Source organism: Prosopis cineraria, unplaced genomic scaffold (assembly GCF_029017545.1).
Source record: "Prosopis cineraria cultivar Desert tree isolate PC_DT_omini unplaced genomic scaffold, ASM2901754v1 PC5, whole genome shotgun sequence".
NCBI lineage: Eukaryota > Viridiplantae > Streptophyta > Magnoliopsida > Fabales > Fabaceae > Prosopis > Prosopis cineraria.
The window spans coordinates 35,131,741-35,155,172 of NW_026555336.1; the positions used below are offsets into that span (position 1 = coordinate 35,131,741).

Genomic DNA, 23,432 nt, shown 5'->3' on the forward strand with positions numbered 1-23,432 from the left:
GGAAACTCATTTTTGAAACTACTAATTACTCAATTGTTAATATTGAAGAACCCTAAATTGGAATTATTTTCCATATATTATATTTTTGGTAGCATGCACCTCCTTTTTATAAATTACATTATATTATTGTATGCCTATTTAGATTAGAATTTTTTCTTGGTTATTGAGATTTCTAATCTCACCACTCATTCAAACATTTTTTAGGTGAGAGTTATAGCTCACCTTCTACTGAAACAAAACTTGTTTGACTAAGTTATATGGTCATTTAATTGCACTCTTATGCATGTAATTTTAGGCTTAGTGTCCTTTTTGTGTTTGTTGTAAATTATTGGAATGGCGATACCCCTTGTTTTGGTCAATTAGTGCACAAAGTTGCCTTCTATTGCATTTTGTGGGTTTTGTCCGTAATAGGTCTTATTGTTGCAGGGAAAGCCCCCTCTTCTATGATAGACCGCATTGGTTGGCTTGTAAGTGAATTTCCTTAAGAGAGGATCCTGTTCTAAGCTTAATTTTGTGTTTAGTTTTAGAATTGTATAAATATTAGGTTAGTTTTAATTAAATCTTATCTTTATTTTGAGGGTGTTACAAGATACCTGTGAGTAATTAAAAAAGAAAGATAATATTAAAAATTTAACAATTAAATATCCGCCTTGTATTAAAAATCAATCAAATAAGACTTTAAAACATTGTCCACATAATAGAAGGAAATGGATTAATATATTGATATATGGACTTCCCCCCTTAAAATGACGCTACAATCAAGCAATGGAAGATAAGTTTTGCAAATGCCACTAAATTTTTATATTTTTTATTAACTTTTCAAATGAAATTATTTTTACAATATACTTTCTCCGGTCTTTAATATAGAACACTTTCAATCATTTTATACATTTTAAAAAAATTATCATAAAAAATGAGATATACCCTTGGCTTTAAATAGTGATATAACTACATTAAATACTTTTACGTTAATCAAAAAAAGATAAAAATAAAAAAATAATTTAATTATTATAATATGTCCTATATTTTGAATCAAAAATTATTTTTAAAAATTATCATACAAATAGGAACAGAGAGAGTATGATTTACAAAAGAATTTAATATGTGGTTTGATTTAAAATAAGTCACATTGTACACATTTTTTTTATAACAAAAATAGAAGACTTCATGCCAAATAATACAACACGAAGTTTCTTTAGTTCTAACCATGGTTGAAGACTCCCCTTGCCTCATAAGAAACGCAAATGAGTGTTGGACTCTGGTGTGTTTGTTGACGATTGTAGTAGTTTTGATGTTGGTCATGGTATACCTGTTTCCTACGCAGAACACTACAATGGTTCTAGCCAATAGACTGATGCTGGTACTTCCAATCTTCCCGATGCTTTTGACATGGGAACAATTCTTGGTTTATTATAAAATTCTAATTTTTTTTTAACCAGCATAAAATTATAAAAATTAAAAATATTAAAAAAATTATATAAATAAAAAAGAAAATTTAATAAAATTATGGAGATTAATAATTTTATATATTTTTTCTTTGGGGGTTCGTGGACGTCCAGCCGAGCCCGGATCTAAAATGATACTTTCATTAATGATTCGATAAAGATGAGAATCCCAATGGTCTGATCTCTGTTCCGGTAAATCAGCAGGTAAATAATAAATCATAGAAATGGACTGTCACTGGAAGAGATTGAGGGGGTTCGGGGAATCTTCTCCACAGATACTCGCGAAGCTGCGGCTTTTTACTCTCACATTATTCATAGAAAGCAAAGCTGATACCATACCTTGAATTCTCATCTCTCTGTCGGCAAAGTGTAAAAGGAGGGGAACAAAAGAATATCAACCTTTGGGAAGTTGGCGGCCTAATTCGGCAACTATAAGTACTGTTATCGAGGTTTTTTCTGCTGGCTCTGTGCTTCTTCTTCGGATACATAATTTGAGTTTCAACTCTGTTCTTTCCCGAAGGTGATTTCTGCCTCTGGTTATTTTCCAGCATTACTCAATCCTCCCTCACCCAAACTGTTACTAAATTCAGAGAGTCACTGGTTTCAGCGGGTTGAGTAAAGTTTGATCATTTGTATCTTACTTCTTAGGCCGATGGAGTCCCGGCATTTTTGGAGATTGGAGTTGTTAAAGATGATTCAGGGGATAGATGTTTCTTAACTGTGCAATGTTTATTCACGTCAATCTTTGCGTTTTTGTGCATTTCAGACAATGGGTTGGATTGAGAAGTCAACGATGCTCTTTTTGGCTTTGATTCTTCTGGTGCTTGCAACCTTTCAGGAAGTAATGTCCGATGAACACCAGCCTCTCTCAAAAGTTGCCATTCATAAGACAATATTTGCTCTTCATGAACATGCTTATATCAAAGCCACTCCCAATGTCCTTGGATTGAGGGTAAGCCTTTTTTTTTTTTTTTTTAATTAGAGATTTTACTATGTCTCACTCTTCTTATTAGTTTTACTCTGACGCTATAGAATCTCCCTTTGTTTTGGGATTCCTTGCGATTATGAGACAAGTTTTTGTTGCAAAAGTTGATTTGGGATTTTTTTTCCCCCTACCTTTCACAAATTCACAGTTTAATGGGCAAAATACAGATTGGGTTAAACTGGAATATAGTAATCCTAAACCATCACGTGATGATTGGATCGGTGTATTTTCTCCGGCAAATTTCAGGTACATATCATTCATGACCTTATTTAACTCTAGTCATTCATAACAATTCAATGGTGTAGAATGTAGATGCATTAATTGAAATGAATTACATTTCACAATGTCCAGCGCTTCTACCTGTCCTGGGGAAAACAGAATGGCTGGTCCTCCATTCTTGTGTTCTGCACCTATTAAGGTTCAAGTGACCCAAAACACTCACTTTTCTTTCTTTTATTGCTAAGAAGAAGATTTATAAGGTCTGATATGGAACTCTCTTTCTTATTTTACAGTTTCAGTATGCAAATTTCTCCAGTAAGGAGTACAGAAAAACAGGAAAAGGTTTCTTGAAGCTTCAGCTCATTAATCAAAGATCAGACTTCTCTTTTGCTTTGTTTACGGGTGGTTTATCAAATGTATGGTTAGGAATTCATTTCTATAATTTTCTTGTTTATGCAGTCAGCTATATTTTACTTGTAGGGATAGCTACAACTGGTGAAATCTTTACCTGAAAGCCAAGCAACTAGTTTTTTCCCTTCTCTTTCCTTTTCAAGGTTCTGATTGCTTAACGGATTTCTTAATTACACAAGGTTTGTACTAGAAAGACATGATGTATCATCAGCTTGGATTTCTTTTTGTCATCGTAAAGATGATAGCACTGAGTAAAAGCATGGTTGAAGCTGATGTCTCTCAGTGCCTCTTTTGGGTGTCTCACTGTCCATCTCTCTTTGTTAGAATCTTCAAACTGAGCATCACCTTTCTGAATTATTGTTGGATATGGCGGCAATTTTGTAATCCTTTCTTAACAAGTCTGAACCATAATGTGAAAAAAGATGCACCTTTAGATTTTCCCTGTATAACTACTTCTATTGAACGTTCTTCTCTACTTTGTTAGTTTAAAATTGGTTTTGAACAATAATCCTTTTCTTTTTTTTCATCTTTTACTTTGTTAATTCATTGTATACATAATGCTTGAGAGTTCTGAAGTACAGTTTACATTACGAATTCTGTCTTTCTTCTATTAACAGCCCAGACTAGTTGCAGTTTCAAACAAAATATCCTTTGTGAATCCAAATGCTCCAGTATATCCACGATTAGCACAAGGGAAAAATTGGAATGAGGTAAGAATAATCTTTATTAATTTTAATATATACTTATGGTGCGACAAATGTTCATTTAATTGCAACTCAAAAATCCTCCTTTGTTATGCTATTAGCATCTGAATGTGGGCCTAAATGACTGAATTAAGAATGTCTGACAGTTTACCAGTAAAATTATATACATCTTCACATTTTTACCAGATAACTGTAACTTGGACAAGTGGATATGGGATTGATGAAGCTGAACCTTTTGTTGAGTGGGGTGTTGAAGGTGGAAACCGTGTGGCATCTCCTGCTGGGATCCTGACTTTTGACCGTAATACCATGTGTGGTATGCAATTCTTTTATGCACCATTCAATTGTAAACTATGTGATGTTAGCTTGTTCATGAGTCAGATAGAAGTTCTTTATGATGGCAAACCTTCTTTTTCTTGATGCCATAATGCAATGCAATGCAAAAAAAAAAAAAAAAGATAACTATATTAGCCATTTCAAAAGCTAGCTGGCAGATTGTACTTTTCATTCAAATTAAGGCAAGGGATGTTCTAAACAGGAAATGGTGTGAAGTATCTAATTCATCTACATATATACTTAATAGGTGCACCAGCAAGGACCGTGGGATGGCGTGACCCTGGATTCATACACACAAGTTTTTTGAAGGAGTTGTGGCCCAACAGAAGGTCTGCTATGCTTTACCTCTACTGACACCTCACCTCACCTCACTTCACTCTTACCTACCTGAGCTAGCCTCAGGTTGCTTGAACATAGATAATAATTTGTAGTGTTTCTGTTAAATAATAGTATTTCTTAAGCAAAAGCAAAAAAATTGAATATTGCTTTTCACAACACAAAATTATGTCCAATGCAAATTAATATCAAATGAAGAACAGAACATATCTCAGATAACTTAAATTGTTTGATGAGATCCGTTTAATGATGGTTATGGAAATAACATGTGGATTTTGAGTGAATATGTGCCACTTTTATTCTTTTATCCTTCATGACTTGCTTTAGTAAGAAAGCAAGGTCTTTATCAGTTGATTGTAGCTGCAGCTTGAATTTTGACTTATGGTGTGAATGATAACATTGCTAATTTATTTGCAGGGGTTAATTGTACATGACACTAAGAATTTCGCTTTTACTTTTTTTCAGGTACGCATACAGGCTTGGACATAGATTATTTAATGGTACAATTGTTTCAAGTCAGGAATACCGGTTCAAAGCACCTCCTTTCCCTGGGCAAAATTCACTGCAGCGTGTAGTCATATTTGGTGACATGGGAAAGGTTTTTATCTTCCCCCTATTTCTTTTTATTTTTTGGGAATTTTTTTTTGTCTGAATACAATTCATTTGATGCATATCACTTACATGCATGAGACTGATTAGTTGTTTGGATCTCATAGTTTTTGCTCCACTATGAGGATAGGATACTTCTCTGTTACATGTCATTCATATTATTATTATTATTTTTTGGACAACATTCATGTTGGTTGAATGCTGCAGATTATACACACACAATTTTATATATGGATAAATTATAATTGTTCTGATTTACATTTTCAATATTCTTTCCAAGAAAAGGTGTTATCCAGTTAATTGTTATCTTAAGTTTTAATTTGATTTTCCCACAAGCAGGCTGAAGCTGATGGTTCCAATGAATATAACAATTTCCAGCCTGGATCACTCAACACTACAAAGCAAATCATTGATGACTTGAAGGACATCGATCTAGTCTTTCACATTGGTGATTTATGCTATGCTAATGGATATATTTCACAGTGGGATCAATTTACTTCACAGATTGAGCCCATTGCATCAACTATACCTTACATGATAGCGAGGTTTGTCTGTCATGCTATGCATGCATTATAATTCTTAATGTTTTCAGGGGTTCAACTTTCTTTTATGTACTGCTTCCATAATATTGCTTCAGTGGCAACCATGAGCGTGACTGGCCAGGAACTGGATCATTTTATGGCAACCTGGATTCTGGAGGAGAATGCGGTGTACTGTCTCAGACAATGTTTTATGTTCCTGCTGAGAACAGGGAAAAATTCTGGTATTTTATATTTTAAAGTTAACCCCCCTTTTTTTGCGTAGAACAAATTATGTGTTGCATTCGCGGCTATGTGTTAGTGATGGTTGATTGGTTAAATTCACCTGCATGCCATGTAGATGTAATTTGTTAGTAATATGCATCTTCTTTGGATATCAAATTTGTATTTCGCAGACATATGTACTGGGGAAAGAAAGAAATGTTCTTCTTCTGCAAGTCAGACTAAAATTGTTTTAACGGGACCCAAATCTATGAAGTTGGTTTAACGAACATTTTTTTGGTGTTCATTAATATGTTCAGTTATGTTAGTTTTTTCAATGACATCGGTCTCATTTTTATCTGGTGAGTCTTTGAAACTGGCGTTTTTTGCCAGGTACTCTGTTGACTATGGGATGTTCAGGTTCTGCATAGCAGACACAGAACATGATTGGAGAAGAGGATCAGATCAATACAAATTCATTGAGCACTGCCTATCATCGGTTGACAGACAGAAACAGCCATGGTTGATATTTCTTGCTCACCGGGTTCTGGGATATTCTTCTGCTAGTTTTTATGTAGCAGAAGGCTCTTTTGAGGAGCCAATGGGAAGGGAGGACCTTCAAATTCTCTGGCAAAAGTACAAGGTTGACATAGCCATGTATGGACATGTCCACAACTATGAAAGAACATGCCCATTGTACGAGGTATGCCTACCCTTGTCCAAAGGCATCAAAACAGACTTGACATTGTAGTTAATGGCATTCAAGTTGCACGTTGAAAACATATATATATATATATATATATGGGCCTGAAACATTTGAAATTATGAGATGATTAGTAATTTGTGACATGAAAGATTAACTGAAGCATTTCTTGCCGAGCCAGAATATCTGCAGAAGTAAAGAGAAGAACAATTACAAGGGCTACTTGAACGGGACGATACATGTAGTGGTTGGTGGAGGAGGAGCATCACTTGCAGAATTTGCCCCCATAAACACGACATGGAGCATCTTTAAAGACCATGATTTTGGATTTGTCAAACTCACAGCGCTTGATCATTCAAACCTCTTGTTTGAGTACAAGAAGAGCAGTGATGGACAGGTTTATGACTCTTTCAAGATATCCAGGGAATACAGAGACATCTTGGTTTGTGCTGTTGATAGTTGCTCGCCCACAACAATGGCATCTTGATTTTGTATTTAGTTTGTTGAATAATATGATGATCTGTGCGGACTTGAGAAGGACAATGTGGTCGGCTATTGAATATTTCAATGATGATGCAAGAAGTGTGAAGGAATGTGTAAATAAGATTGCATGAAATGGATATTTAGTTTACTAAAAAATAAGGTCGACGTATCTTCCCATGGAATTTGCAAAGCGAAGTGAGTTGTTCATGGTGAAACGTGTCTTTCTTTTGATCCAGAATTTAAAATGAGAATATATAATTCTAATAAATATTGAGATTAGGTCTATGGGTCCAGATCCTCTGCTTGTCTCCTTTCTTCTTTTCTCCCCTCATCCCATCTCCATGTTTAATTAATGGGATGAATGGTTTAGATTTAATTTGTTTTACAAAATAATTATCATATAAAAAATGAATAAATTTAAATTGTTAAAATTTGATCTGTACGGTTCATAGTTGTATATTATTATTAGGATTATTTATTTATTTTATTGTAATTATAATCGTATGGATGGAATTTTAACAATTTAAAATTATTTGTTTATTTTTTAATATAATATCATGATAATTATTTTATAAAATAATTAAATCTGAATCGTTCATTTTATTATTTAAGTGTAGGGATGGGATGAGAAAAATAAAAAGAGATGATAATATATATTTGAGGAGAGGATTCTTTGATATTATTATTGCTGCACACATCAATAGCATTTCATTGGTTATTACCATCTACGAATGTTTGCTTGTTCATCGTTGAATTGAGCCACTATCATTGTCTTGTAAATACTGTATTAATTGTTTTAAAAACTTGAACAAAAAGTAGACAAATTTTCTTATGCATTCTCTGAAGTATAATGTGACTTGATATTTAAGGAATTATATAATCGGTATTTTATATTCTTAAATACAGAGTGAAATTTTCTAGCAGTGAAAACTGAAACGTATAAAAAAACATTTTAAATCACTTTCAATCACTTAACTAGCATCAAAGAAGAGCGGTTAACTTACTAAATTTGTCTTAAAATTAAAAAAATATTCTAAGTGTATCTTATCACACACACAGAGGGAGGGAGGGAGAATATTTGAGGATATGTATGAAAACGCTAAATTAGAATTAAATTCTAAAACGCAGGTAAAATTGGATAATGTTAATTAATAATCCTCTACATGTCATATATTAATAGCCAATAAATTTTTTTTAAGAAAACACCTTATAAAAGAGATTGGAAACTGTAGACTATAGAGCAACAAAGTCCAATCCTTATTCATAAGAAGGTTATTTGAAAGAGGGTTTAAATTATGGAGATTTTAACTAGCTTAATAGATCAGTAAGCTCAATTTTACAAATTTATTTTAAAATTTCAGTCTTTTTTTAACTGATAATACTAGGTAAAAAAGTACATAATTTTTAATGTTCATAATGTTTATTCTAACATTATTTTTTAAAGAAATTTACTTCATACGTTCACATGAAAATAAATTTTTTAATACAAAAAATAAATTAATTATATTCTTCCATGCCGGCTCACATTGGGCCGGTACATAATCTGTTTGGCCTTAAAAATTCTAACTACAAAATACTTTCTTCAGTCTTATTTATAAAACACATATTAAAAATAATTTTTAATTTAAAATATAAAATATCTTGTAATAATTAAATTATTTTTTTTAATTTTATTATTTTTGAATTAACATAAAAATATTTAATGCAGTTGTATTATTTTTTTAAAGTTAAATATAAAATTAAAAATATATATTGTTTTTTATAATAAAAAAAAAACTTAACTGTTTTCGAGATGTCTAAAACAATTATAAGCGTCCTATGCACAGGAGGGAGTAGTAAACGTCTTTCAAGGTTTCGAGTTTGGTCTTTTGGTGCTCGTCGTGCTCTACTCAACCCTCTTCGATTTGTGTTTTCTGAGGTGCAAAGGCAATATGCAGGTGTAAGTTCTGCATAAATTCTCTGATTTTTTTTTTTGGCCGGTTAAGAGGATTCTCTTTCCATTTTGTTTTTGGAAAAGTTTAGTGGTTCCATGTCGCAGTAATCCCAAGAACTCTTTTTCTTCAGTAGCTCTATAAATTACAGTCAAAGACTTGTAATACTCAGCGGGTATCAAATATCCGAATTATATTTCTGTCTCCTACTACGATGCAGGCCAGTGATAGGTTTAACATCAATTCCCAACTTGAGCATCTCCAAGCTAAATATATTGGAACTGGGCATGCGGATTTAAATAGATTGTGAGTCCTAATTCCTTGAATTCGTTTTCTCGTTAAATTTTCTCCCTGAACTCTTCGTAGTGTTTAATTTGTTCGTTCTCTCTCATTTCCCCCTTCGATATAGTGAGTGGGCGGTGAACATTCAGCGTGATAGCTATGCATCATATGTTGGCCGCTACCCTATACTGGCATACTTTGCTATTGCTGAAAATGAATCGATTGGAAGAGAACGCTACAGCTTCATGCAGGTTCTCTTCCTTCTCTCAATTTTCCGGTTTTCCCCCTGTTAATGAGTTAGCTAATTGCTGTATAAATTATGCGTTAGCCCGAATTTTGCGATTCGATTGTTAATGCCATAGTGTTTTTCCGGCTTTACTCCCTTAAGTGATCCATATCTATATTCATTAATATGTATTCTCTTTTGTTCGTGAGATTTATACGGGCAAACAGAATACCAGCACACTTTTATTATTAAAAAAAGAGTTTATCAGAATGCCAGCACTCTCTGTGCGCGCGCTTGTTTGTTTTATTATTTTATTTGTAGCATAGATCTCTATTTTCTGCTGTGCCATAGAAGAAACAGTACTTTCTTCATTTTGGTTTGTATATGGCCATTGACTGACAGGGTCTTTGGTTCTATGGACTGAAGTTGCATATTGGTAACTTGTTGCAGAATTACATCTCATTAGCTGGCATCAACTCAAAAGAGAATTGGTTTACCTGAAACCTTGAGAATTCAAAGTCTACTTTAGATGAATACGTAAAATGGTGAAGTGAAAAGATACATGAAGAAGGAGGCGTTAATATACACTTTTTTGTGTCTTTTAGAAAATTTTAGGAGGAGCCAGATGATATGTATTTGCTCTTATGGAATTTATATTTCAAGTTTTGGAATTTCAAAGAAGCATTGAATTCTGAAAAACAAGGCAAAAGAGATATTAGGTGTTTGAAGATAAACAGGCCCTTTTATGATTTTGAAAAAAACCGTCCGAGTCTAATGAGAAGTGGTTTGATTGAGGTTAATATTGGCACCTTATGGCATGGGATTTTGGGATAGGGTCACAAAACGGATTCCTACTCATCAAATTGTTGTTGTTGTTTTTTTTTTTTTTTGGTGGGGGGTTGATTTGTTATCTGTTGTATATTGATTCTTTTTCGTTACAGATAAAGCTAATGCTATGGGAATAGGCAGTGGGGTCAAGGGGCCTGAGTAGGGATCGCTGGATTAAAGACGCCAAACTCATTGTGGTTGCCATGTGAGCTATCAGTTCATTGGCCATATAAAGCATTTTAATCAAGTATCACTTTTTCTTGTCCTTTGTATTTATGTATTGCAAAGTTTGTGTAGAGAACCCAAAGTCTGTCCCCCTTGTTAACTTTTCTTCCGATTTCATGAGAAGTTTGCAAGTTGACCGTGAGGCTTAATGACTATCCTTTAAAGAAGACTGCCTATTTCATTCACCAATGTTATTTGTTATTATATATTTCAAGCTATTGAGTGACAACAAAGTTTCTCTCCGGTAAACATCCTAAATGAATTAGTTGTTGCATTTTTCATCAGACAAGTTCTGTTTTCTGTGCAGAAAATGCTCCTGCCTTGTGGCTTGCCTCCAGAAAGGGAAGAAGATTGATAATTACTATATGGATCACATAATGGATCATTACTGGCTGTAGCATTGGATCATTTGTCATACTATGTTGTTCGGATGATCGTACCACTTGTATGGCACTGATTAGAGTTTGTTTCATCCTGTTAGAGTTCTAGCTGCTCAAGCATTTTTCACTCTGGAGCTCGGAAATTTAGATCAGGGGATAATGCGCTTACTGCTTTGTTTGTTTATAGTGCTATTATTTCCCGAGGGCAGACCCTTTTTAAATTGATAATGTTATGTTAAGCGTTGGGTTATGTTTTGAGACATATCAATACTGCCTCGGCCATATTTCTATAAAGCAAATAGCTTTTGTTTCATCTCAATTTGATAAGGTGAATCAGTGATGGTTTTTGCGAATGCGTTTCTCAATATGATAGGAACATTGTAATGGAGAGACTAAGAAACGAAGCCAATAAAATTGTATTTTGTTGAAGGATTTGACTTAGTTCGAATGCAATGAAAGGCCACGGCCATAAATTGAGAGATCACCAATCCTTTCGGACAGATCACTTATGTCATTGACATTTTTAATGTAGGAAAAAAAAGCTCATTCTTTTCTACAGGCAAGATAATGAAATAGATCTTGCGCCTTGAGGTCACTTCTAACGTCGCTAGCTCTGATTGATGTCAATGTCTTGAAAAAAAAAAAAAAAAAAATCTCCAATGCAATTCATTCTACACCTCATCGTTGGTATCTTCCACCTCCAGTGTTTCAATAGATGAAATGTTGTAATAAACCATCAAAATTTTGGATTGGAAACTTCTTTTCTAGTAGTACGGAGAAGGCAAATTGTTGTCTTGATTTACAGGCGAATACAAGTGGCTTAATATCAAGCCATGCAAGAAGGAAACGGTAAACTACAGAAACCTTTTAAATGTCAGTAACAGGACAGAATGAGTCATGTAAGGGGGAAATCTTGATTGGGTCATCTAACCACATTACCAAAAACAGACAACATAAAGAGCTTCAAGGTGAAAAAGCAAATGGACGTCAATCAAACAGCAGATCGGTGGTGAACCAGCGTGGACCAAAATATCCGTCAGGTAAAGATGACTGGGTTCCAATATAAATACTTGGAACGTGAGCTATCTTGTGCCAATCATCTCCTGTTTCCTTCTCACATCTCCTTTGTAACTCAGGGCAAACGTGGATGTGCAAAGTTTTCAAATTGCCAAGGCTTTCAATGCTCACTGGGAGTGATATTATCTTGGGGCATTCTGAAATAAACAATGACTTGAGCAGCCTAAAGCTTCCCAACCAATCAGGCAAAGATGCTAGATTAGGAAGATCAAATAAAGACAAGGATTGCAGAGTGGTGATATGCTGTAAAGCCTCATGGAAATCTTCCACCTCCGGGCAACTTCCAATCATCAAATCTTCCAGGGAAATGAGGTATTGAAAACCTGCAGAAAATTTGAATTTTGGGTACCAGCCAATTTTTAATCTTTTCAGAGATTTCAGCTGCTGCAACACTTGCTCTGTCAGTGGTTCAAGGCTTTGACATAGTTCAATATGCAATTCTTCAAGAGCATTGGAGTTAATAAGTCCAGTTGGAAGTACATGGAGCTTGGTATAGTCGCAAATGTGGAGCTCCTTAAGGCAAGTGAGGCCTTGAACCATCCCATCTGGAAAGGAAGTCAATTCCTCATTGTAACGAAACCAAAGGGATTGTAGACTGTGAAGATTATGAATTGAACCCAGCAGTGATTCGCTGCATTTCTCTAGTATTTTTAGTTCAATCATAGAGGAAAGGTAGGGCAATTCCAGCTTTGGACATTGAGCAATTTCTATCATGGAAAGATGAGGAAACATGTTTTCTCCATCCTTCAATAGTTTGACGAGGTTTGGTAGCTTATTGATCTTCAAAATTTCTAGAGCTTTAAAACCTCTTGGAACTTCACCATCATAACATTCATCATCAATGTATTGCACATGAAGCATGTTATATATATCTAGTCTCTTCAAAGATGGCAGTTTCCCCAACAGTGTAAGGTGTAAACAGTTCTTGCAATCAACAAGTTCTATAAGATATAAATCTTTGAGGGTAGGGCTACCCATCCATTGTGGGAAGTTAACTCCCATGTATGCTTCCACTTCCAAGGTCTTAAGCTGTGTATGAGGTTGAAGCATTTCAAGAATCTGCTCCACATCTTCCTGCAGTTCTGATTCCTCATTTCTTTCCCATGACAAGACCAAATTGTTAAGGTGCTTGTCCGCCAAATTGGCTTCCTTGGCCTCCATTATAGTTGATACCCTCTCCAAGTGCCTGATGTCAAGCTTTCCTTCAAGCTTCAAGCTTCCTAACTCTGCCAATAGGAATCCTTTTTCCTTGCCAACAATATATATGTTTAAGGTCCTCAAGGAAGTTAACTGACCCATCTCAGGGGCCAAGCTGGATAAAAACATACACCCTTCCAAATATAGATGTCGGAGGGCTTTTAAGCATTTTAGATGATCAGGTAAATTTCGAAGATAATGACAATTGTCCAATCTCAAAATCTGCAAATTCCACAACGCACAAATGGAATCTGGGAGCGTTTCAAAGGCACCATTAGACAGGTTTAAATACCTTAGATGCTTCAAACGGCCAATTGAGGGTGGCACCTCTTTCAGATGCATGATGTCAAGTACCCGCAAAGAATAACATTTCAGCAATGCATCAGGAGGAGAGTAATCACTATAATAGATAGGCGTTATATAGGTCTTCAAGGATTTGAGCTGGTGTAAATTCAATGAAGGCTTCCCATCAGACGGTACACCAACATAACGCGAGAGATGTCGAGTTTTCTCAGACAGATTAGTTGTTGCATTGTTAGATGTAATAGAGCTGCACACTTCCCCCATTACAGACTGAGTAAGATCGTGAACCAAATCATGCATTTTGAAGCTTGTAATGTTGCCAAATTCATCTATTCTAATATCTTGGAAAAATGATTTGCAATGTAATTCGTTCCACACTTCATCTCCAATATGTTCCACTTCCAAACTTCCATTGGATGAAATGAAGCCATTAGCCATCCAAAGATGAATTACAAACTGCTTGCTTATTTCTTCATTTTTAGGGAATACTGCGCAGAAGGCAATGCATTGTCTCAAATTTACTGGTAAATTCAAATAACTTACTTTCAAGGCAGGCAATATAGAATTCTCGTCTTGTGGTAAACTCCAGATCTTGCTCTCCTTGACATAGAGCCAATCCTTTTCCACACTTTTAAAGCGCAAAAGGCTACCAAGTGCTTGAGCAGCAAGAGGCACTCCCTTAGATTTCTTGCTTATCTCCTTCCCTATGGCCACAAGCTCCGGACGTTCCCCTCTGTCTGGTCCAAAAGCTCGATGCTTAAACAATTCCCAACAATCATCTTCAGACAACATTGATAATGGATGAGGAGGCGTCGTTCCCATGATAGACGCCGCATTTGTAAGACGAGTGGTGACCAAAATTGAAGCACCTTTTGATCCACAAGCCAATACACACTTCAACTTATACCACTTCTCTTGGTCTTCGTTCCACACATCATCTAAAACAAGCAAGTATCTTTTTTTTCGAAGCAGATCTTGAAGCCTTCGTTGCAGTGGCTCTAAGTCTATATCCTCACAAGCATGCCCAGATGCTGATTCAATAATGGCCTTTGTCATTCTCTTCGGTCTAAAATCTTCCGAGACGAAGACCCAAATTCTTAGTTCAAAATGATCGATCACTCTCTCATGATTGAAGACAAGTTGGGCAAGCGTAGTCTTCCCTAGACCACCCATACCTACAATAGAGTAGACTGATACATCCTCAACATTAGAAGCATGATCAACCAAGAAGTCTACAATTTTTTCCTTATCTCCTTCTCTTCCATAGACTTGAGGTTGGGTAACGATTGAGGTGGTTTGGCGCCATTCCATGACTTCAATTCTTTCAGTAACTGTCTCGCGCAAATGAAACTTTAGTCTTTCCTCAGCAAGCTCATCAAACCTCACTCTTATCTCTCTCATTTTCTTGGCCATTTTGTAACGGGAAGTAATATGTTTGGGGTGCAAAGAGGATAAGCAAGAACATTGTACCTTGTCTGGTGACCCACCCTTAAGTCCTTGGCATTCCAACCCAAGAGCTTCTGTTGAATATTCATCCAAGATGTCATCAAGCAAATAAGCTGCATTTGAAGCTTCTGAAGCCAATTCTTGAGAGCTTTGTTTGTGAGTTGCTTCTCCTCAGCATCTTCAAGCACAGCCTTGATTGTGGTGAGTATGCTGGAAAGGCGTTTCGACTCTTGATTGATCCCCAGAAACAGTCCCAGCTCATTCTGAATGAGTGAGCTCAAATTCTGAATCGCGACTTCCACTACAGCCTCTGCCATAATCTATTTTGGAAGATTAAAAGAATCTAATGATGAGGTTGAACACTTGCCAATGAACAGATCAGGCAAGATGATAAGCAGATCCTTTATGGGTCAAAAGTCAACTATTTGATTTGTGAAGCCAAAACTGAAACTCTGAGGCAAAGGAGGCCGTTGATAGAATGTTCAATAAATGCATAAATGAAATTCAATAACCCATCTTTAGATGCCAGGACGGGCGAAGCCAGCTTTAATAATTTTTTTGGGGAGGGGGGGGGGCTTTTAGAAAACAAAAAAAATTTATAATTTAGAAATATTAGCTACCAAATTATGTATAATTATATAAACCTTTTAGAAAATTTTTAAAATGTTTAAAATAAAATCGTATGACATACTTATGTTCTCTCTGATCCTATATATTGTAAGGTACTTTTCAAAAATAAAAGTTGGTCAAAATTATAAAATACTCAATTAGAATATCAAATGATACTCCATTTTTACTCCCCATAATTTTAATGATTTTTTGTAACTTGAACACGGCATGATGAGCTTCTCTTTAATTAATAAGGGTATGAGAGAACTATTAAGATATTTTTTAAAAAATAAAATAATCCAATAATTTTTTTAATCTACATGTAAAAAATATTGAGAAGTGTACATGAAGGGGTGAAGGGAGTGAATTCCCTTTGAATCACAGTATGATGTATTTGCTAAAAGCTCTGCTTAGTCTAAAACACTTGATATTTGGTAATTTTTATAATTATTTTTTCAACTACACTCCTATTTTTTTTACTTTTTTTTTGAAAAAAATTATGTATTGGAATGTCAAATATCATTATTGAAACACTTATATAAAATATTTAATGAGTGAATAATTAAAAAGATATGCTCCCTCCGTTAAAAAATATAAGGCATTTTTTGAGAAGTTAAATATTAAAAAATATAAGGCATTTTTAATCTTTCGAGGTGTAATTATTATTTTTTTTTCAAAAGTGCCTCTATTGATAATAACTTTATATTTATTATAGGGTATTTATTAAAGGTAAATATAAAAAGATAAGATTAGTTAAAAAGTAAATAACTATTTTATTGAGGGGTGAAATTTGATTAAAAATGTTTTATATTTTTTAACAGAAGGAATATAATTTTTTAAAAGATTAAGATTTTAACTAACTTTTTTTTTAAAACTATAACACTATTAATGTCACATATTATAGCCTAGAGAGATATATATATATATATATATATATAATTTGTGTATTTGTATGTGTGCGTATAATATGGGAGATTATTTTAATTGTGCATGGTGTTATGTCTATACCCCCTCCCTCTCATCCCATTCCGGCACTCCCTCACTGCTCACGTGCATCTCATTCCGCCCCTGGATGCCAGTATTCATAACGTGGAGAAGAAAGTTCCCGGAAGGAACAAGAAAGGTCTGACATATGGCAGGGAAATGAACTTCAGAAGTTTGGCTTTTATGGTAGAAAATGATGTTCCCTTACTGGCCCGCAGGGCAGGGTGACTATTATATAACTCTAAGAATTTTGCTCTAAAGAAGTTCAGGTGAGAGAAGATGACTACTTTCTTTATTTAAAAATATAAAATATTTTTAATTAAATTTTATTTTTTAATAAAATAATTACCTACCTTTAAATTAATTATATCTTTTTATATTTACTTATATTAAATACTTTATAATAAATATAAAGTCATTATTGATATGAATATTTTTGAAAAAAAGACAATAATTTTACCTGAAAAGGTTAAAAATATTTTATATTTTTAAATGTTTAAGTTTTAACTTCTCAAAAAATATCTTACATTTTTAAATGGAGGGAGTATTTTATAGCCAATATGTTTTTAGCTTCCCTGTTGGAGTGTTTATTTAAGGGGGGAAATAAGAACACCTTGAATTATTATCATTGTTATTTTACATTTATGTAATTAAAAAAAGATGATTCTATGACATTTGTTTTTGTTTTTATATCTATAATCTTTTTTATCCTTTTTTTAAAATATAATATTTGTTTATATTTATTTTTATAAATGAAAAGTATCCGAGTTGATGGGAGTGCGAAGTGACAAAGCGAGGAATCCATCTTCACATCCTAATATTGAATTATTCATGTGTGGAAAGGGAAGTTGTTGGAAGCTACGAGACGTTAGTGCAAGGTTCAAGTTGGATGAAGGCAAACCTTTATGGAAGGCACTAGTTTCCGCATTCCAAGCTTATATATATACATATTATTAATTTCTCTCAAGCTTATGCACAATATAAAAGGAGTAAAAACTTATCTGCACCATGCACTATACAAAGATGGATTCCGAACAATGCAAGTTTAGGGTAGGCGTTAGTTCCACATTTCAACAAGGCGCTAGAAACGAAGGAGAAATTTAATTGCCAACTTTCCTAGAAAGAACAAGCACTGTGAAATCCTAAGGCACCAGCAGGAAGCGCCAAATAAGTGAATTTTCATCGTTGAAGTCCTCAATTGTCTTGGAGAGAGACAGTCTTCATCCATTCAGAGTCCTGAACAGAGGGAAGCATATAACTTTCAGCGCCATAATAAAACAAATCTTGCTCTTAGAGAAATACTGTCATAGATAAATATGTGGAAAAATTGACAGGGTAAGAGATAAGATGCTCTGGAAAAACTAACAAACATGTTAAAGGAAATTACCGATTCATTAGCAGGATTACCTCTAATAAAAAAATACCTGTGAACAATAAAAATAATTACAAACTCATTTGCGTAGAAATATATTATGGTTTCTGGAAAAGGAAAAAAAAATGGAACATCTATAAACTTAGCCAAGGACTAAAATAAACTAGGATATAGTGCTGCTTTTTATTCAGTCTAAGCAGCATGGCATTTCTTTTTAATATAGTCAGATTAGAGATTAGACTTAAAATTTAATTGTAATGACAGAAATTTGTATCATTTAATTCGCTGGGCACGAACGTTCTGCTTTCCATATGAAGCCGTGGAACATGAGCTATTTTGTGCCAATCCTCCCCCTTTTCTTCCTCACATCGCTTCAGTAACTCAGGACAAGCATAAATTTCTAAATTTTTCAAACTGCCAAGGCATTGAATGCTCACTGGGAATGACATTATCCTGGGGCAAATGGAAATAAACAATGATTTAAGTGACTTGAGGTTTCCTAACCAATCAGGCAAGCATGTTAGGTTTGGAAGTTCATATATAGATGGAGATTGCAGGGTGGAAATATGCTGTAACGCCTCAGGGAAACATTCCACCAAGGGGCAGGTATGAATTCTTAGATCCTCAAGAGAAGTGAGATTTTGAATACCTGCAGAGAATTTGAACTTAGGATACCAGCAAAGTTTCAGTCTTTTGAGAGGGTGCAAGCCTTGCAACACTGGCTCTGCTAGGGGCTCAAGTCTACAGCATTGCACAATATGCAATTCTTCAAGAGACTTAAAGCTAATGACTTCCTTTGGAAGTGCTTCGAGTTTGGTGTAGTTCAAAGTATGGAGTTCCTTGAGGCAAGCAAGGCCTCCGAGCATCCCATCTGGGAAAGTAGTCAATGTATTATTATAAAGAAGCCAAAGTGTTTGAAGACTGGGAAGATTATAAATTGAGCTAAATAAAGATTGGTTGTGTTCCTCTGTAATTCTTAGAAAAGCTACAGATCCAAGGTAGGGTAAGGATTCCAATTTAGGACATCTAGAGATTTCCAGAGTGGAAAGACATGGGAAACTATTTTCGACATCCTCTTTAGATAATTTTATGAGGTTTGGTAAACTTCCAACTCTTAGATACTACAAGGCTTCGAAACCACTTGCAACTCCATCATCATAGGTCATCATCTATGTATTGCACATAGTTCAATGATTCTAACCCTAGTTTCCTCAGAGAGGGAAGTTTCCCCAGTGGTGGAGTGCATAAACAGCTTTTGCAGCCAACAAGTTCTATATGGTATAAATCTTTGAAGGTAGGACTGGCCGTTCATTTTGGGAATTGAACACCCATATATCCTGTCACTATCAAAGTTTTAAGCTGTGCATGGGGTTGGAGCTCTTCAAGAATTTGCTCCACATTTTTCTGTGACCGTGATCCTTCATTTCTTTCCCATGATAACCCGAAATCGTTCAAGTTCTTGGCTGCTAGATTTGCTTCTTTGGCATCCATCACACTTGTTACCCTCTCCAGGTGCTTGATGTAGAGCTCCCCCTTGAGATTCAAGCTTCCTAATTCTTCCAAAAGGAACCCTTTTTTATCAAGAACAATGTATATATTTAATGTCCGTAAGGAAGTTAGCTCACCCATCTCAGGGGCCAAGATGAATAATGATCTACATTGTTCCAAATATAGATGTCGGAGAGCTTTTAAGCATTTCAGGTTGTTAGATAATGTCATGAGAAGATAACAATTCTCCAAATTCAAAATCTGTAAATTCTGCAACATGCAAATGGAATCAGGAAGCATTTGAAAAGTGCCGTTAGAAAGGTTCAAGTACCTTAAATGTTTAAGGTGGCCAATTGAAGATGACAACATTCCTTGGCTCATGAGTGAGAGCACCCTCAAAGAATGACATTTCAGCAAATCATTAAGTGTCAAATGATCATCATACTGGATTCCTGTGAAATATGTCTTTGAGGATTTGACTTGTTGCAGATGGATTGAATCACGCCCAAAAAATCCCTCAGAGCCATAAAATGAAAGATGGCGGGTTCTCACAGATAAATTAGTTGCACCAGCATCATCTTTAATGCAGTGGCATTCCTCTTCCATGATAGACTGGGCGAGATCATGAACAAGATCATGTATCTTGAACCTTGTAATGTTGCCAAATTTATCCATCTCGACATGTTGGAAGAAAGATCTTGACTACAATTCATTCAAGGCCTCATTAGCAACGTCTTCCACTTCTAACATCTCATTTGAAGACATGAAGCCATTAGCCATCCAAAGTCCAATTACAAGTTGCTTACTTATTACTTCATCCTTGGGGAATAATGCAAATAAGGCAAAACATTGTTTCAACTTTACAGGTAAGCTCAAATAGCTTATTTTTAATGCAGGCATGATAGTATTATCGTCTAGTGGTGAACTCCAAAGCTTGCTTTCCAAAACATAGAGCCAGTCCTTTTCCTCATTTTTAAAGCGCACCAAGCTTCCTAGGGCCTCAATTGCAAGAGGCACTCCCTTGCACTTCTTCACTATCTCCTTTCCTATGGCCACAAACGCTGAAAGTTTCTCCTTGTCTGGTCCAAAAGCTTGTCGTTTAAACATCTTCCAACAATCATCTTCAAATAACATTGATAACTGATGAGGAGGCATTGTTCTAATGATGCTTGTAATCTTTGTAAGATGAGCACTGACCAAAATTGAAGCACCCTTTGACCCACAAGACAATATATATTTGAACCTATCCCATTTCTCTTTGTCCTCATTGCATACATTACCCAGAACAAGCAAATACCTCCTTCCTCGAAGCATATCTTGAAGGCGTCTCTCCAGTGCCTTTGGATCTGAATCTTCATAGTTCCGCCTAGATGCTGATTCTATTATAGCTTTTGAGATTCTGTTCAAACTGAAATCTCTTGGAGCACGCACCCAGATACTTAGCTCAAAATGATTAACCAACCTCTTATCATTGAAGACAAGTTGGGCAAGTGCAGTCTTTCCAAGACCACCTATGCCTACGATGGGATAGATTGACACGTCATCAGAATTTGATGCATGGCCAACAAAAACTCTACAATCTTTTCTTTATCTTCTTCTCTTCCATAGACTTGAGGTCTGGTAATGTTTAAGGTGGTACAGCGCCATTTCATGTCTGTTTTTGCCTCTCAGTAACAGTCACGCAAATGAAACTTGATCCTTTCCACAGCAATTTCTTCTAATCTCTGCTTTATCTCTTTCATTTTCTTGGCAATTTATGTCGGAAGAAAATGAGCTTGGGATGAAAATAGGAAAAGAAAGAGCATTGTACCTTGTCTCTTGTTCTATAAAGCAGTCCTTGAGATTCCAAAACAAGAGCTTCAGTCGAACACCCATCCAAGATGTCATCCAACAAGTGAGCTGCATCTTGAAGCTTGTAAAGCCAATTCTTGAGAGCTTTGTTTGTGAGTTGCTTGTCCTCAGCATCTTGAGGCACGGCCCTGATTTCAGTGAGAGTGTTGGAAAACATTTTCATTTCTTGATTGACACGCAGAATCAATCCAAGCTCATTTTGAATGAGTGAGCCCAAATTCTCAAGGGCAACTTCAAGCACAGACTCGGCCATCGGATAATGAAGCAGTAAACCAGAGGGCAGATCGGTGATGAATCGAATTGTGATATGTAAAATTAATAGGGAATCTCACAGGGTGGAGGGAAGAAGGCAATGTGTTACTGGAATTAAATAATCCATCTTCAGATGTAGCATTGACATTCGGAATAAGGTTCTTGGAAGCAACCGATGGGATAGAAAATTAATAATAATTCAAGTATGTCTAACAGAGTAGCTAGTCACTTGAAACATGATAAATCAATGTTAGAAACTCTCGTTGAAAGAGATGCTTATATTTAAAAGAAATGATAATAAAATTCTTTTAAATTATGTAAATGATATTTTGATCCTTCAAAAGATTGTAATTTTCTTGAAGCCCTTAAAGATTTTTCTATCATTAAGAAATTAATATAAATAACCAAATTGCTCTCAATTCAGGATTTCAAATGCGCATTTGTGAATTGCCATTGCATTCTTGTGATTTTAAGAAAAAAAGTTGTGAATATGAGAATAAAACTTGTAGATGACAATTGATATTTGCAACACTGAAAGAATATCAGGATTTCAAATAAGAACTTGTGAATTGTTATAAAATTCTGGTGATTTTTTAAAAAAAATTATGAATTTTAAAACAAAACTTATCAATAACAATTAATATTTGTGTGAACATTATATTTTGTCTGAACATTTTTTTAAAATTTAATAAAAATAATAATAAATCACTAAAAAAATATAAAAATATAAAAACAAAATTTAATCCTTTTTAAGATTGTATTTTAAAAAAAGTAATAATAATTCAACAAAATTTTACTTAAATTTTAAAAAAAATCTCTCTAAAATTATTCTAACCATTTAAGATATTAGGAACTAATTTTTGAAAGTTAACTTCTTTTAAATTTTTTTTTAAATTTTGTTATCTTTCCATATATATATATATATATGCTTGCTTCAAAATTAGATTTATTTTTTAATTTTTAAAATTAGTAAACATGATTAAAAAGCAAAAAAAAATAAAAAAAAAAAGAATTATAGTTTTTTTTTAAAAAAAAATAATACAATAATATAAACCGATGGGTTAAACCTTAACCCATCGGTTTCAATATTTGTCTACCCGTTTCAGCACTGTATGCAGAAGAAGAAAACTCAGAAAAGAAGAGGGAAGTAGACACACAGCCACACACGCAAGACTGAAGAAGTCAGATACCACACGCAGAAAAAACAGAGGCAGACGTCAAAAATGCAGAGAAACAGAGATGAAGAAAGAGAGACGAAGAACGAGGGAGAGGGAAGCAAACGCGGAACAAAAAAAAGGAGAACCAGAGCACACACGCAAGCACTCGGTCAGGCACAAAAGGAGAGTCACACGGCAACAAAACTAGAGCAGGAGGAAAATGGCTTTCGCCGGCGCATCAGAAGGAGGAAAGAAGAGTCACGCAAAAATGAAAACCAAAGCCAGAGATGAGAGAGCTTTCGGCACACACGCAGAAAATGCAGCGGAAGAGAAGGGAAAAGCAAGAAGCAGAGCAGGTGAGTAATCGTTCATCCCTTCTATTCTCTATATAAGGCTGGAGAAATTGGCTGAAAAGGGAGGGGACTGAGAGACGAGCTTTTCTTTCTGAAAAAAAAAGAGAGAGAGAAACGGAGAGAGGAGACGACCGAGAGACTGAGAGACGAGTGTTTTCTAAAAAAAATAGAGATAAGAAAGAGATCAGGAAATTGATGAAGAAAGGACCGAGGATCTGAGATTTTGCTTCTACTTGGGGAGAAAACGTGAGAAGGATCGAGGAAGAAGAGGATTTCTGAAGGACCGAGGACTGGTATCTCCTTACTGCAATAGGTTTGAGAATTCATTTTTGTGATTTAAATTCTCGTTCTGCCTCTTGATTTCACTTCATGTTCTACTCTATGAAATTTGATTTGCTGGGTGTTTGTTTTATTCAGAGTTGTATGAATTGAAAGGCTGAAACCATTTTTTCGAATATTTGCTAAGTTTGCTTGTTGTAAGCCTGATGATCGTATTCTAT

General features: G+C 34.9%; 4 protein-coding genes across 11 annotated transcripts; 2 read left to right on the forward strand and 2 right to left on the reverse strand.

Annotated features, from left to right (window-relative positions):
• Window positions 1-1,630: 1,630 nt before the first annotated feature.
• On the forward strand, window positions 1,631-7,264 carry LOC129310457 (probable inactive purple acid phosphatase 1). 4 transcript variants are annotated; one of them, XM_054952303.1, is made up of 13 exons: window positions 1,631-1,965; window positions 2,094-2,397; window positions 2,579-2,676; window positions 2,782-2,848; window positions 2,943-3,065; window positions 3,678-3,770; window positions 3,951-4,080; window positions 4,348-4,429; window positions 4,902-5,034; window positions 5,385-5,590; window positions 5,683-5,808; window positions 6,179-6,488; window positions 6,670-7,264. In XM_054952303.1, exons 2-13 carry the CDS (start codon window positions 2,215-2,217, stop codon window positions 6,973-6,975), a joined length of 1,857 nt encoding a protein of 618 aa, XP_054808278.1. In that variant the 5' UTR covers window positions 1,631-1,965; window positions 2,094-2,214; the 3' UTR covers window positions 6,976-7,264. The 4 variants fall into 4 exon arrangements, with proteins under 4 accessions (XP_054808278.1, XP_054808277.1, XP_054808279.1 ...); XM_054952302.1 differs by having other exon boundaries at window positions 1,632-1,965; window positions 2,212-2,397; XM_054952304.1 differs by having other exon boundaries at window positions 1,632-1,965; window positions 2,284-2,397.
• A 1,548-nt stretch (window positions 7,265-8,812) lies between these two features.
• Window positions 8,813-11,162, forward strand: LOC129311540 (uncharacterized protein At4g14342-like). 4 transcript variants are annotated; one of them, XR_008593310.1, is made up of 5 exons: window positions 8,813-8,908; window positions 9,123-9,208; window positions 9,312-9,435; window positions 10,352-10,485; window positions 10,771-11,162. XR_008593310.1 is itself a non-coding variant. In XM_054953876.1 (4 exons), exons 1-4 carry the CDS (start codon window positions 8,903-8,905, stop codon window positions 10,816-10,818), a joined length of 264 nt encoding a protein of 87 aa, XP_054809851.1. In that variant the 5' UTR covers window positions 8,813-8,902; the 3' UTR covers window positions 10,819-11,162. The 4 variants fall into 4 exon arrangements, 2 of the variants coding, with proteins under 2 accessions (XP_054809851.1, XP_054809850.1); XR_008593309.1 differs by having other exon boundaries at window positions 10,352-10,443; XM_054953876.1 differs by lacking the exon at window positions 10,352-10,485.
• A 396-nt stretch (window positions 11,163-11,558) lies between these two features.
• Window positions 11,559-15,262, reverse strand: LOC129311016 (putative disease resistance protein RGA1). The gene is given in 2 exon segments (XM_054952946.1): window positions 11,559-14,988; window positions 14,991-15,262. Coding segments are annotated over 2 exon segments (3,351 nt in total). The 5' UTR covers window positions 15,184-15,262; the 3' UTR covers window positions 11,559-11,830.
• Window positions 15,263-17,384: 2,122 nt separating this feature from the next.
• Window positions 17,385-21,510, reverse strand: LOC129311993 (putative disease resistance protein RGA3). 2 transcript variants are annotated; one of them, XM_054954529.1, is made up of 4 exons: window positions 19,651-21,115; window positions 18,481-19,485; window positions 17,847-18,284; window positions 17,385-17,695 (listed from the first exon to the last, which is right to left on the reverse strand). In XM_054954529.1, exons 1-2 carry the CDS (start codon window positions 19,992-19,994, stop codon window positions 19,140-19,142), a joined length of 690 nt encoding a protein of 229 aa, XP_054810504.1. In that variant the 5' UTR covers window positions 19,995-21,115; the 3' UTR covers window positions 17,385-17,695; window positions 17,847-18,284; window positions 18,481-19,139. The 2 variants fall into 2 exon arrangements, with proteins under 2 accessions (XP_054810504.1, XP_054810505.1); XM_054954530.1 differs by lacking the exons at window positions 17,847-18,284; window positions 18,481-19,485; window positions 19,651-21,115 and adding an exon at window positions 21,130-21,510.
• Between the last annotated feature and the right edge of the window lie 1,922 nt (window positions 21,511-23,432).

What these genes read in the sequence shown, in the direction of transcription:
- LOC129310457 (XM_054952303.1), top strand. Translation starts at nt 2,215, where the DNA reads ATGGGTTGGATTGAGAAGTCAACGATGCTCTTTTTGGCTTTGATTCTT. An exon ending in TGTGTTCTGCACCTATTAAG is followed by an intron (nt 2,849 to 2,942) that starts GTTCAAGTGACC and finishes CTTATTTTACAG; the next exon opens with TTTCAGTATGCAAATTTCTC. An exon ending in ATACCTTACATGATAGCGAG is followed by an intron (nt 5,591 to 5,682) that starts GTTTGTCTGTCA and finishes ATATTGCTTCAG; the next exon opens with TGGCAACCATGAGCGTGACT.
- LOC129311540 (XM_054953876.1), top strand. An exon ending in CATGCGGATTTAAATAGATT is followed by an intron (nt 9,209 to 9,311) that starts GTGAGTCCTAAT and finishes CCTTCGATATAG; the next exon opens with TGAGTGGGCGGTGAACATTC. An exon ending in AACGCTACAGCTTCATGCAG is followed by an intron (nt 9,436 to 10,770) that starts GTTCTCTTCCTT and finishes TTTTCTGTGCAG; the next exon opens with AAAATGCTCCTGCCTTGTGG.
- LOC129311993 (XM_054954529.1), bottom strand. Translation starts at nt 19,994, where the DNA reads ATGGATAAATTTGGCAACATTACAAGGTTCAAGATACATGATCTTGTT. An exon ending in GGCCACCTTAAACATTTAAG is followed by an intron (nt 19,486 to 19,650) that starts GTACTTGAACCT and finishes GGAACAATGTAG; the next exon opens with ATCATTATTCATCTTGGCCC.